Source organism: Danio aesculapii, chromosome 24 (genome assembly GCF_903798145.1).
Source record: "Danio aesculapii chromosome 24, fDanAes4.1, whole genome shotgun sequence".
In the NCBI taxonomy this organism is placed as follows: domain Eukaryota; kingdom Metazoa; phylum Chordata; class Actinopteri; order Cypriniformes; family Danionidae; genus Danio; species Danio aesculapii.
Window position 1 is genome coordinate 650,491 of NC_079458.1, and position 14,015 is coordinate 664,505.

Consider the following 14,015-nt stretch of genomic DNA (forward strand, 5'->3'; position numbering starts at 1 on the left):
GAGTGTCACATAACAGGTTCAGATGGGTTGAAGGTCAATGAGCGACAGATGAAGCGATTCAGGATTGTCTCCTCATTTGTCCTTTGGGTACAAAGATAACCCTGTGAAATTCCTGGAAAGTGACGCCCATTGATTGAGCCCCAGACAGTAGCCCTGCCATTTATGTAACGCGTTTCACTGAAAGATAAATATAAAGAAGAAGAGTGATGGAGCACTTGGTTTTATTGCAGTGCTGAAACTAAAGCAGTGATGGCCTTACTGTGATATCCAGTGCATGTGTCTGCCGTCACAAGACATGCGAGACATATGCGGGTATCGTCTTTCTGTCGGGACAAACGTTTGGTCGCCTGCCCAGAACTGCTGCATATGCAACCCTGTCATGGTGTAAATGATCTTAGAGGTTAAACTAATAAAACACAGCTGACCTTTTCATTTCGACCTAGCTGATCATTTACTGTGTGTTGACGCTGTGATGATTATAGAAATCCAAAAGTCAATTGTTTAGGAAGAAGTCTTACAACAGACAAGAGCCCAGTTTACACAACCAGACAAAATTCTTGTGGTCTATGCAAGTTTTAGGAACAACAAATGATACCTTGACTTTGAGTTGATCATTTGGTATCAGAAGTGGCTTATATGAAAGGTAAAGGCCTCTAGATTACGCTTATTTGACCACAATAAAATATGATCATGCCTTGATTATTAATGATTTGATTAGGACAGTAAGGTCTGACTCTGCTTAGCCTAAAGTCTGGTCACTGAACCTTCAATAATGTCCAGTATAGAATATGTGCTCATGCTGCAGTGGAAACAGAATGAATATTGTGTCTGACTCCATCATGAGCTTGGAGGACTGCATCCATACATCTCTGCAATGACTCAAATCACTGATTAATAAAGTCATCTGGAATGGCAAAGAAAGCCTTCTTGCAGGACTCCCAGAGTTCATCAAGACTCTTTGTGGTTATCTTTCAACGCCTCCTCCTCCTCAACCCCCAGACATGCTAAATAATGTTCATGTCTGGTGACTGGGCTGGCCAATCCTGGAGCAGCTTGACCTTCTTTGCTTTCAGGAGCTTTGATGTGGAGGCTGAAGTATGAGAAGGAGTGCTATCCTGCTGGAGAATTCACCCTCTCCTGTGGTTTGTAATGTAATGGGCAGCACAAATGTCTTGATACCTCAGGCTGTTGATGTTGATCTTCCACTCTGCAGATCTCTCACACGCCCCCATACTGAATGTAACCCCAAACCATGATTTTTCCTTCACCAAACTTGACTGATTTCTGTGAAAATCTTGGCTCAATGCAGGTTCCAGTTGGTCTTCAGCAGTATTGGTGATGATTGGGATGCAGATCAACAGATGATTCAGCAGAGAAATCCACCTTCTGACACTTTCCCAAATGATCAACTAGAAGTCAAGTTAGTATCTGTTGCTCTTACAACTGAGATCCACCACAAGACTTTTGTCAGGCAGTGTAAAGAATAGTGTTTTTATAGCGTATTATACTGTATATATTACAGTAGGTATGACTCTTTGTTAATGATTGGTGTACTGTAGTGAACTGATAAACTATAGTGAGTTTTGTAGTGTACTTGTAGTATAGTTTTTACTACATCAACCCGTGGTGTATTGTAGTATATTATACCCTACAGTATTGGGTCATTTATTTATAGGTCACACTTTAAAATAAGGTTTCATTAGTTAATGCATTTATAACATGAACAATACTTGTAGAGCATTTATTAATCATGAAGTGAATGATGTTCAGCGTTCACTAATGCATTATTAATATCCTAACTCATGCTTGTTAACATTAACACTGTGAGTTAACATGAAATAACAATAAACAACTGTATTTTCATTAACTAACGTGAACAAATACTGTAATAAATGTATTATTCATGGTTATGTTAGTAAATACATTAACTTACAATAACTAACACAACCCTATTGTAAAGTGTGACCTGTTTATATTGTTATAGATGTGCTGCCATACAGTAGCTACTAAAGAATCTCCACAACCGATCAATTCAAGTACTTTACTATAGTATGGTTCAAATACACAACACATTTACTATAAATCACTGTGGTCATTTTATTTTAATGTTGGTTGAGTGACAACCACTGAGGATCTATAATTAGATGTGGCACCAACGAAGTGAAGACAGCTAAGCAGCAAAGGTCACATGTTAACAAGGTGCAAGTGTTTAACAAGTCAGATGGTTTTGAATGTGTCTACAGTCAGCCCCTCAGAGGCTGGCAAGAATCTCCTAATTAGTCAGATGATCTGCGGGATTTACAGTGTAAGAGAACACACGCGGACAGCTGTCTGAGAACAGTAATGCTCATTCTGTATATCTTCACAGCTAAGCTAGTCTCTGGTGTCTAGGCCCACACAGAATCTGTGATTTTGAGCCCATCATTAATTCTGTTTATTTACTTGAGTAAATGTGTGTAAATCTATATTTATTCAGTTTTTTAATTAATTACAGTAATGTTATTGACTAATATGAAAATGTTCATCTGATTTATATACAGTGCAGTTTATACAGTAATATTTTATTAGTCTTTTAGTAGAGATATTATATGAGAGACTTGCTTTGTTTACCAAATAAAATGAATCTAATTTAATTTGCATTTTAAACATTAAATACAAGTTAAAAAGAGATTACTTATTTAATATATTAAGGATTTTGTTATGATATTCCCAAAATAATTCTGCAGAAATCCGCAGATTTTTAGCTGTATTCTCTGCAGAAATAGTAAAAAACGTCCGCAGATCCCGTCCGGCCCTACTGATGTCTCTTGTAAGGCTATAGTTGACTGTATAATGTTATACTGAAATGAAATGTTTGCCTACCAATGATTTTCATGACTGAACTCAAATACAGTACAGTAGACTTGTTAACTGAGTGTACCAATACTTTAGACAAAATATTTGAGTTGTATATACAGATTTATCTAAGTATTTCCTATTAGAGAAAGTCTTATTTCTTTTAGTTTGGCTGGGGCGTGGGGGGGGGGTATAAATAACTGCTAAGCTCAACAATATTAGCCCTTAAGAAATGATCATGTTTTGATTTGCTACATATTTAACCACTCCTAAGCTGAATACTAGTATCATGTAAAATATTGTTCACTGTCATCATAACAAAGACAAAAGAAATTAGTTATTAAATCTATCGTTTAAAAATGTGCTAATAATTATTTAGAAAAAAATAATTAAAGTTTGACAGAATGGCAAAGAATTTTGTATATGAATATGGATTATCTTCCAATAATAGCAGCTTAAAACATGGGAATATTGCCATATTCATCAGCTCAGTTTAAAAAGCATGGAGCGCAACACAAAACTAGTTCTACACATTCTCAAAAGCCTTGTGAACAAATTTGATACATTATCGATCTATAAATAATCAATGAATAATCTGTTTTTGGTCATGATTAAGGATTTTTACATGTCAGCTATGATAAAGTAGGCTGTAATAAAAAACTCCAGGTTTGGAAAAGTGTTCAAAGCATATTTGAATATAAGTTTTCTTTTATAATACTGGGAAAATAGGGCAGCACGGTGGCGCAGTGGGTAGCACAATCGCCTCACAGCAAGACGGTCACTGGTTCCTGGCTCAGTTGGCATTTTCAGTTTGCGTGTTCTCCCCGTGTTCGCGTGGGTTTCCTCCGGGTGCTCAAAGACATGTGCTACAGGTGAATTGGGAAGGCTAAATTGGCCATAGTGTATGTGTGCCTGGATGTTTCCAAGTGTTGGGTTGCAGCTGGAAGGGCATCCGCTGCATAAAACATATGCTGTATAAGTTGGCGGTTCATTCCGCTGTGGCGACCCCGGATTAATAAAGGGACTAAGCTGAAAAGAAAATGAATGAATACCAGGAAAATTAATATTTTTACACACAATTTGACGTGTTTGTGTAGACACTTGAGGGCGCTAAAGTGAATCTCAAACACTGACTAAGCTTGTTGTGACCTCTGCAGATTGGAGAGATGAGGTCTGGGGTGTTTTTATGGCAGATCACAGAGCCTCATCTGAATGCTCATCTCAACAACCTGCAACTTACATGCAAAACACCAATGGACAAGAGATACAACAGATCATTCAACAACACAACTGCGTGAGTATTTCAGAAAGCACTTCCACTTCTGAGGATTTCGAAGATTTTATTTGTGATTAGACTTGGTTAAGGATTTATTCATAATTACAGCATTGTTTAGTAACTGTTGCACAATCACCAGACTTACTACTATTATCCATTATTATTCAAGTAGTAATAATAGAATTATTACTATCGGTTCAGAATTATTAAGTGCATTTTAAAGAATCTAACACAATAAGGAGAAAAGCTAGATCACTCACATTTCCACTGTTCATTATTTCATAATCTGACTAAAACTGCAATGTGCAAATACAAAAGGAATACAGGGAGCCAGACATGAGAATCATATCAATTCAAAACAGTGTTAACTAGGGGTGGGTACAAAAGACAACAATAAATAACTCTGATTTTTGTCTATTTAAGGAAATAATACTGATTCTTAAAGAGACTTTAAAATCTGTGTGAAGCAGAACTTGAGACTTATTTCAGTATGACGACGTATTTGCTGCTCAAATGGAATATTGAGTAGGGGGCGGAGCTTGTGCTCCACCTCTCGTCTTTCAACCACAGCAAACTAATGTTTGGAGGGGTGGAGCTAAGCATATTTAGCCCAATCAGATGGCAGATTTTAATTAAAGATTAACATTACAAACTCTTTTTTTTAAGTATTAACTTGCATAGATTAATTGTTCAGCTTAAGAATAAAGATGTGCACTAGCAAAATAAAGTTTGATTTCATCCAGACTTTCATCTTTGTAATTTAGAGGGTGTGAATATCTGCACTTCACCAATCATCCAGAAGATGTCGCCATTTTGCACTCGCTTCCATGATAATTAAATAAAATCACAGTAGCCAATTGAAGTAAGCAAGATTAAAGTCTGGTGTGTAAAAGTAAACAATGGTGGTAAAGATGAAGTTTACTAATCCACATTTGTCTCCAAGTGCGTATACCATGTATCCACACGTATCTGTTTTTACGCAAAGTACAAAAGTAAGGAAACAATTGTGTGGGCTCTATTGTTAATGTACTATAAATGTGCATTTCATTCATATAGATAAATAGGGGAGATTCAGTTACCAGCAATTATATTCAAGTATGGAATATGTGTCAGGAAAACTACATTTTATTAAATTAAATATAAATAACTAATCCATATTGGAGCTAATCAACCCATATAAATAATCAATTAGACATTATACCCAGCCCTAGTGTCAACATTCAGATGACCTTCCTCATGCTCGTCAGCCTCGATCTTTGAGGAACAGAAATAAGGTCATTATGAGCAAAAGCCTCGTTAAAATAATATTTCAGGTTAAATACAGCTTGATTTGATCTGTTATTCCTCGTCCGTCAGCTTGTCTATGGAGAAGTCTATGGAGCAATTCAAACAAGGGTTTAAAAGCAGACTTTTTACAGCACATAAGTTATGATTTACTGCTCAATATAATCAAGTCTGTGATAATCCACAACATGCTTCAGGTGCTGCACTTACAGTTGAATTATTAGCAATTGTAATTACTTTTTTAAATGTTCCCCAAGTGATGTTTAACACAGTAAAACCTGCTTTTTCCACAGTATTTCCTATTTTATCTTTCTTCTGGAAAAAGTTTTATTTATTTAGTTTGGCTGGAATAAAAAACTGTATTATTAGCCAGCTTCAGATTTTGTTTATCAATTGTCTACAGCAGTGGTCCTCAATTGGTACCAGGAAGTGCACAAGAAATCATTGATTATTTCTGTTTTATTCATTATCTGAGCCTGAATGATCTTTTATTTTGAAAAATGATCTCTCGCTTACATCTCGGTCACTTGAGTGCCTAAATTTAACCCACAAGCAGCAAAATGAGTAGGAAACAGGCGTCTTTGGAAAGTTTCTTTGCTAAGGGGAAAAGGCCCAGTGAAAGACCCGCGGACTGCCAAGGGATAGCTCCACAACCAAATATAGATGACTTGTTGACAAATATCAGGTGAATCCAGCATGTCTGTGCAAAAAGATCAACTGCTGGAGATCGCAAATGACGGCGGCCTTTTAGGGGCTGTTCGCATATCGCGTATTTCTAGAGTACGCTCAATTTCCAATGGATGTGCGTGGCTTGAGTGCGCAAGCAACAGAATGCGCTTACGCCTTCCAGACGCACACAGTTGAATGAAAGCCACGAGCGCACCGCGAATTCCTTGACAAGAACTGACCAATCAACTTCAGCTTGTATGGAATATACACATTTCGGTAGACTAATTATCCGAGACAAACACTGAACGCCCAAACACTGCAGTGCTCAGTCATTTTCTCCATAAATAAAACTTGTATCAAAGTGACAGCAGTGTTTCGTCAGCCCTTCTTCCTCTGAGAAAACGGTTGATGGTCGCCTAGTAACCTACGAACCATCGACCAACCCCGGTCTGCGGTAATATTGTCAAGTGTTGACCGGTCTGCGGTGATAAAACGTTTGTGGACCACTGATCTGCAGAACAGAGCACAGTTGTCCAGTGACTTACCTAATAAACCTAACATGCCTAGTTAAGCCTTTAAATGTCACTTTAAGCTGAATACTAGTATCTTGTAAAATATTATGTGCTGTCATCATGGTGAAGACAAGAGATCAGTTATTTAAAGCTATTATGTTTAAAAATGTGTTGAAAAAAATCTGTTAAACAGCACTTGGGAAAGAATTGAATTCAGCAGGATCAATATATATATGTTTTTCTTCAACTGTGTGTCTCAAGTTATATTCCTTTAACATTCCTTCAACCAAGAGTGACGTGTAACATACAATAAGAATAATAATCATGACTCAAAGTGCATATAAACGATCCTCAGTGGGATAATCATTCCTTCAAAGATCCTCAGGATGTTTAGCAGCAACGTGTTAAAGAACTAAGAGAACCGAATCCATTATTCTTCCATCTGGAGTGAGAACATAAACCCGCTTTCAAAAAGATCAAAAACAATCAGCCCTTGTCTCTGCGAATGATTTAAAGGGTTAGTTCACACAAAAATGAACATTAGCCTATTATTTACCCTTAAGGCATCCGAGGTGTATGACTTCAAATCCAATCTGAGTTATTTTAAAGGTTACATATTAGGAAAATCAGGATATACTTGGACACAGTGTTCAGGATATGCAAATGACATACAGTAGGATTCAAACACCATTGTTTCCTCGTTCTCATGTAAAATAATCCTGGTGAAAATTAGGCCATTTGGAACAAAGCATCAACTCTGACGATCCACAAGGGATCATTAATATGCACACCCCAGGCAGCGTTTAATTGGCCACCAAATTTCCTAGTGAGATTACAGCAGTTATATATATAGGGGACTCTTATTTTGAAAACAGGAAAGGCAGGGATACTAAAAGGAGCTGTTTTGTGTCTCATCTGTTTACAGCTTATCAGAATGCAGGATAAATGGATTATACATTTTTTTCAGCACCCCGGAAAAGGCAGAATGTGTGTTTAATGGTATCTCTTGATAGTTTAACATGTCTATTGTGAAGTTTGCTGTATATATTTGTATTGAGGCAACAAACTGTCTAGCTGGTGGCACTAATACACCAATAAACATCACCTCAAAAGAAAGAACAGACAATGGTAGACAGCGCAGAGTAGTTGATAAAGTGTTAAATATGGCTATGTTTCACTAAAGGAGACCTTTATTCACCCACCCGAGCCACGTGAGGCATGTATTAATATGGATGCATGTGCTTTATTGGACTTGCATTGTTGATAAAAACATTGTAGAACTAGAAAAATGAAAAATAATCAATTGGATTTGACTGAAAGTAGAAAATGATGTACACCTAGGATGCCTGAATGCTCATGTTTGCATGATCTAACCCTTTAATGTGACTGATAAGTCACTGGATGCTACACGGGTCAGGCTTCAGTGTTGAATTGGAGCTTTTGCCCTTGACGTGCAGCACTGCACGCTGACATGTTGGAGCGTCTGCATACTCTGGATGCGTTTCGCTGGTTTCTGGTACAGTTTTGGTACCGTTCACTCACTCCTCACACACTTCAGGATGGAGTCTATGTGCGATGACTCCCCCGACACGTGTTAGGAATGACTACTAATACAAGGCTAAGAGGCTGCGGATCCCCAATAGGTGAAGTGCGAAGGCTAGGTCTCTGGGTTTGGAGTGGCCAGGAGAGGAACGTTATCTCTCCGGTGTCGGACCAGCGGTGGCCGCCGGTACTGTTCACCGTCCGCCAGAGTCTGTGGAAGGGGTTTGCGTTTGCTTTCTGGGAGGAGCAGGATGGAGAGGACAGCCAGCAGGGCGAGAGATGAGTAAACCACATGGTGCAGAAAGTAGCCGTAGTGGTTACGCAGATCCATAAGAGGAGAGCTGAGGCGACCCACGCAACCCAGCGCCATTACAGCTCCAACGCCACTTCCTCTGTGGACACAACAACAGTTTTAGATGAACAAGATCTTTCATCTCATTTTACACTTGAACAAGTAAATGAATGCTGAAGTCTATTAAACTGATTATATTTAATTACATTACAGCAACGATGCTGTAAAAGGAACCGTATGAGATTTGAAAGTAGTCAGGTAAACCTTTCACTGGAAGTTCATTGAGTACGTTTACATGGACACCAATAATTCGATTTTAATGTGATTAAGACAATCCTCTGATTAAGAGTCGACCATGTAAACAGTGATTTTTGATTAATTTAATCTGATTAAGGTCATAATTGAATTAAAGAGAAATGAATTATTGAATTATTGAAGTGCAGCACAGACATGCATGAAATGTTCCCCAAATAAAAGTGGCAAACTGCAGTTAAAGTCAACAAATTAAAAATGTAGATATCGTGGATATCCGTAGATATCGTGGTGACACAATGACGTTAATCGGATTATGTGTTATAACATGTATAACGGCATCATGAAAGTAACATTCAAAAAGCAACTCATGTAAACGCCTTCATCTTATTATTGTCTTAATTAGATTAAGTCAAATATTTTGATTACTGATGTCCATGTAAACGTAGTCATTGTTGGCTGAAAACACTAGCTGTGCATATAGCCAATTCCTTTAATAGCCACAAGGGGGAGACATAAACCACAATGCAGAAAAAAAAAATTACTTTCACTTTCAAATTTGTGAGAGTGAGCGAACGTGTGCACGAACTGCTTTGTCATAGCAAGGAAACTTAATACAAATGTTAAAATGTGTGGGTCTGATATAATGATATATACGAGAATGATTTCAGCATTGAAAAGGATAAATAGGAATTTTTAGAGAAGAATTTTATTTTATCAACGTATTTAAATATTTTAATATATATATATATTACTCTGCTTTAGTCAATAAGCTCAGTTTACAAACACCTGCAATGCCAATAACGGGTTGCAGAGAAATATAGTTGTGTAGCTTTTAATAAATCTTCCTAGTATGTTTTTTTTTTCTGTGTTTGTGTGTGTTACATGTACAGTATACCATTGTGTGTTTTAGGCCAGTTTGTCGCAGTAATTTGTAACATTTACAGAATGCAATAAAATGACTTTAATCCAACCTTTATATTTATATAGTAATTAAAAGCACAACAAAGCCCCCATAAAGAATCAAATATATGGCAATATATTCAAATCACATTTGGATTTCACTGATATATATATATATATATATATATATATATATATATATATATATATATATATATATATATATGTTGAGAAGTTATACATTTTTATATAAAAAAATGGCAGTTCACATCAGAATCTTCACATATTTGTTCAAATCATTTTTATATACAGTATTTGTTCATATTTGGCCTTATTTCAGATTTCTGTATGGGCACCAAAACAGATAATTAATCATCAAGGCATCAGGACAGACAATTAACTGCATAATCTCAACTGTTTCCTAGATATTTTATTGTCAGCCAAATTTTAGAATTGCAACAGCCCTGCTCATACAGTTAAAGTCAGCATTATTAGCCCACCTCTATATATTTTTCCCCAATTTCTGTTTAACGGAGAGTAAATTTTTATTTTCAACACATTTCTAATCATAATAGTGTTAATAACTCATCTCTAATAACGGATTTATTTTCTCTTTGTCATGATGACAGTAAATAATATTAGACTAGATATTCTTCAAGACACTTCTATACAGCTTAAAGTGACATTTAAAGGCTTAACTAGGTTAATTAGGGTAAAGTTAGGGTAATTAGGCAAGTTATTATATAACAGTAGTTCATTCTGGAGACAATCCAAAACTAATATTGCTGAAGGGGCTAATAATATTGAGCTTAAAATGGCTTTAAAACTATTCAAAGCTGATTTTATTCTAGCCGAAATAAAACAAATAAGTTTACATAATATATAGTATTCCTTAATATTATAGGAAATACTGTGAAAAATTCCTGAATCTGTTAAACATCATTAGGGAAATGTTTGACAAAGAAATAAAAATTCACAGGAGGGCAAATTATTTTGACTTCAATTTTCTGGGACTCAAACTCATGATCTTGCTTTTGCGTTGTGTAACGCTCCACAAGATGGACTGTGAAAACGCTTTGTGTTTTATTAAGTGAATAACAAGAGCGACTGCTGCAAAGTCCTCCCAGGAGTAAGACTCTCGGCGGACAGCCAGAATGATGCAACAGAGATGCATTTATTACACCCCTAAGCAGCTCTCCGGTGGCCAAATATGTGTGCTGTTTTTCTTCACTGTTTCAGTCTCCATTAATGCCCTGCACCCTGCTGTTTCAGGAGGGGTTTAAGAAAGAGTGTGTGTACCTGATGACGGTGGGCATGACTTCAGCCGTGAACAGAATAGAGAGGGAAGCGGCCGCTTGAGACGAGAACAGACCCATTATGGAGAACACCTTCATGGCTCCATCACTCAGGTCTGCACACACACACACAAACAAACAAAATATCCATCAGTTACTTCACAGATTATTCTGTGTGCAAATGTTTGGAAGCTCTTTTCTGCCCCGAGATAAAGAATACAAGCAATTGATTATTATTATTTTGTTGTTGTTGGCTGTTTAGAATTTAGAAAGAAGAAGAAGAATACAACTGTGGGGTATAAACTAGGAAGTACAGATGGCAAAAGTCTTTTTTTATTATTCAATTCAACTCATCTTTATTTCTCTAGCACTTTTACAATGTAGATTGTGTCAAAGCAGCTTAACATTGAAGTTCTAGTAGATTGAAACTGTGTCAGTCCAGTTTTCAGAGTTGAAGTTCAGTTCAGCTCAGTTCAGTGTGGTTTAATATTCACTACTGAGAGTCCAAACACTGAAGAGCAAATCCATCGATGCGCAGCTCTACAAGTCCCAAACCAAGCAAGCCAGTGGTGAAAAACAAACTTCACCAATTGACTAAAGTGAAGGAAAAAAACTAAATCTTAGAACTAACTAAAACTAACATTGGGAGACCATGCAAACTCCACACAGAAACGCCAACTGGCCCAGCTGAGGCTCAAAACAGCGACCTTCTTGCTGTGATGCTGCTCACTGCGCCACTGTGATCCCCAGATCTACATTCACAAATACTAAAAATAATATCACAATTGAGACCAGCTCCATTTTCTGACAGAAACAAGCTTCCACACAAATGTCATGAAACCTGTCCATAGTGAATTTGTTGATTGAATTTCGCTTGTGAATAAAAAAAACAGCAAAAACCTGCGTATAGTGATTATTTTAAACAATTAAATGCATTAAAAACGCAAATGATTTAACAATAAAGCACACTTTCCCAAATACCAGCAGAAGACTAAAGAACGGCTAATATAATCAATGTATTTTCAATATTTTGTCAAGTAAAAAACATCATGAGCAGAATTACCTGTACATTTTCTTTATTATAGAAACTCTTTAAAAATATATTTAAAAATGTTAAAACTGTACTTTATTTTTATAAGAAACTCTTTATTACATTTAGTTTTACTGTGAAACCACCAAAAAAATTATATAATAATTTGTCCACTGTACACTATTATTCTAAATTATTCGCTCTCCTGTGTTTTATTAATTTTTCAAAGATTTCAGCACATTTCTAATCATGATAGTTTTAATAGTTTTAATAACTAATTTCTTTTATCTTTGCCTTGACGACGAGGCTTAACTAGGTTAATTAGGCAAGTCACTGGACAACAGTGTTTTGTTTTGTAGCCACCCAAAAAATATGATTTCTGAAGATCGCTAATAATATTGAACAGCAGTATTTACATTTATTATTCCAGCCAAACTAAAAGTAATAAGACTTTCTCCAAAAGAATAATCTAATAAGAAATCCTGTCCTTGCTCTGTTAAACAGCACTTCTGAAATGTTTGAAAAAGAATTAAAAAGTCACAGGAGAGTGAATAATTTCATCTCCACAGTGAAGTGATCCACACACACTTAAGCCCAATCCCAATTCTCCCACTATACGCCTGGTTTATACTTCAGCGTCGAGTAATCGGCGTGATCCACTGCGCAGGCAGTGTGGGTTGCCGTGCATTTATACTTCTGTGCACTGTTTCTGTTGCTCTCCAATAACACTTCCGAAACGCTAGCAGGCAGTGATGTAACACTAACTTAATGTAGAAGTGGCTCAAACTCGCTCATTTTGATGTGGGAACTGGCGAACGTGCAACAACTTTAGTCATAAGGTAAACACAAAACTACTTGCGCGGCTCTCGGTCCGACTTACACTTGTCATCGCTACCAAGCCGACCAGAGCTTGCGCTACGCGACGTTGCGACTTGTAGTTACATTTTTTGAAAGGTGCGTGTCGTAAACGGCCACGGCGAGGGCTATACGTCCACGCGCAAGCTGCGCCGGAGCATACGCGTGCGATTGACGCAGAAGTATAAATCAGCCTTTAGCCCTTCCCTGTCCCAATTCTCTTTAGCTCCTTTCATACAGTGATACCGGTAAATATCTGGAAAATTTACGGCACGACTTTACCGGTAAATCAAAAAAAGCGCTGTTCACACAGGCGAGGACGTTACAGAATTTTTCGGAAAAGACCATTCACACATCCATTCCAAAACACCGGTAAATTCTAACATCTGACCTCTAAACGGCTGCGCTTGTATTTGTAAACATCTGACTACATTACAAACTCTGGATGGATCAGTATAGTAACAACTTAGATGAGAACATATAGAGAAACACTTCCGCATGTCGAGATGTAGATGATATGTGTGGCGCTCAATGGCTGCTTCACTGGCACACGCAACTCGTCAAGCTACTAAAGGAAGCAGAGCTTGAAGGTAAACAAACAACGTCTTATCATAAGCATCTTATCGATAATTATTTACACTGTTGGCATTAAGATGAACATATAAACGTTATCTGACTAACTTCTAGCAGTTAAATGTGTCTGGGAATTATTCAAAGGCTTTTATTTCCATAAACCACGCGGACGTGAATGCGTCTGAGAGTTCTGATTGGCTAAAGCTGACGTCTCACGTCAGGACGTTCTAGACGTGCACGCGCTCTTTCTGGCAATCTTCCTTCTGCGTTCACACAGCGCAGCATTCCAGCAAATTACCAGTAATGTTACAACTTCTCTTTGCGGAAAATAGCCAGAACGAATTTACCGGTGTTTTCAAAAAGGGCCCGTTCACACATACAGACCTTTCCGGGAAGTTGCCGGTAATTTTCCTGAAAGGTCTGTCTGTGTGAAACAGCTTTTATCTTGAGGGCATAGAGCTAATGGGAAGGGTAAGATAACCCTTGAGTCAGGAGATGCACAAATGGAAGTATTTCGTCATTATTAAGAATATTTATAACAAACGAGCATATGTTTAAATACATTCATAATGGCATTTGTGTTTTACTGTCGAAAAACGATACCCCCCCCCCCCCTTAATTTGGCTATATATAATCCCTAATAATAACTCCTATATAGTAGTCCCATAACATACGTTCACATCTGACACTCAAATAC

The 14,015-nt window shown here is 37.2% G+C and overlaps 1 protein-coding gene and 1 long non-coding RNA gene across 2 annotated transcripts in view; one reads left to right on the forward strand and one right to left on the reverse strand.

The window, feature by feature from the left end:
• Nucleotides 1-14,015, forward strand: part of LOC130218472 (uncharacterized) — a 41,656-nt gene that overhangs the window by 17,783 nt on the left and 9,858 nt on the right. Inside the window, exons 4-5 of the long non-coding RNA XR_008835951.1 lie at nt 3,993-4,129; nt 10,838-10,974. This is a non-coding gene — a long non-coding RNA (uncharacterized LOC130218472). The remainder of the gene's footprint in view (nt 1-3,992; nt 4,130-10,837; nt 10,975-14,015) is intronic.
• slc22a17 (solute carrier family 22 member 17) overlaps nt 4,156-14,015 on the reverse strand; it is a 36,397-nt gene continuing 26,537 nt past the window's right edge. Inside the window, exons 10-11 of the mRNA XM_056450666.1 lie at nt 10,865-10,976; nt 4,156-8,510 (exon numbers count right to left, since the gene is read on the reverse strand). Coding sequence (XP_056306641.1) covers nt 8,234-8,510; nt 10,865-10,976 — 389 coding nt within the window. The 3' untranslated portion in view covers nt 4,156-8,233. The remainder of the gene's footprint in view (nt 8,511-10,864; nt 10,977-14,015) is intronic.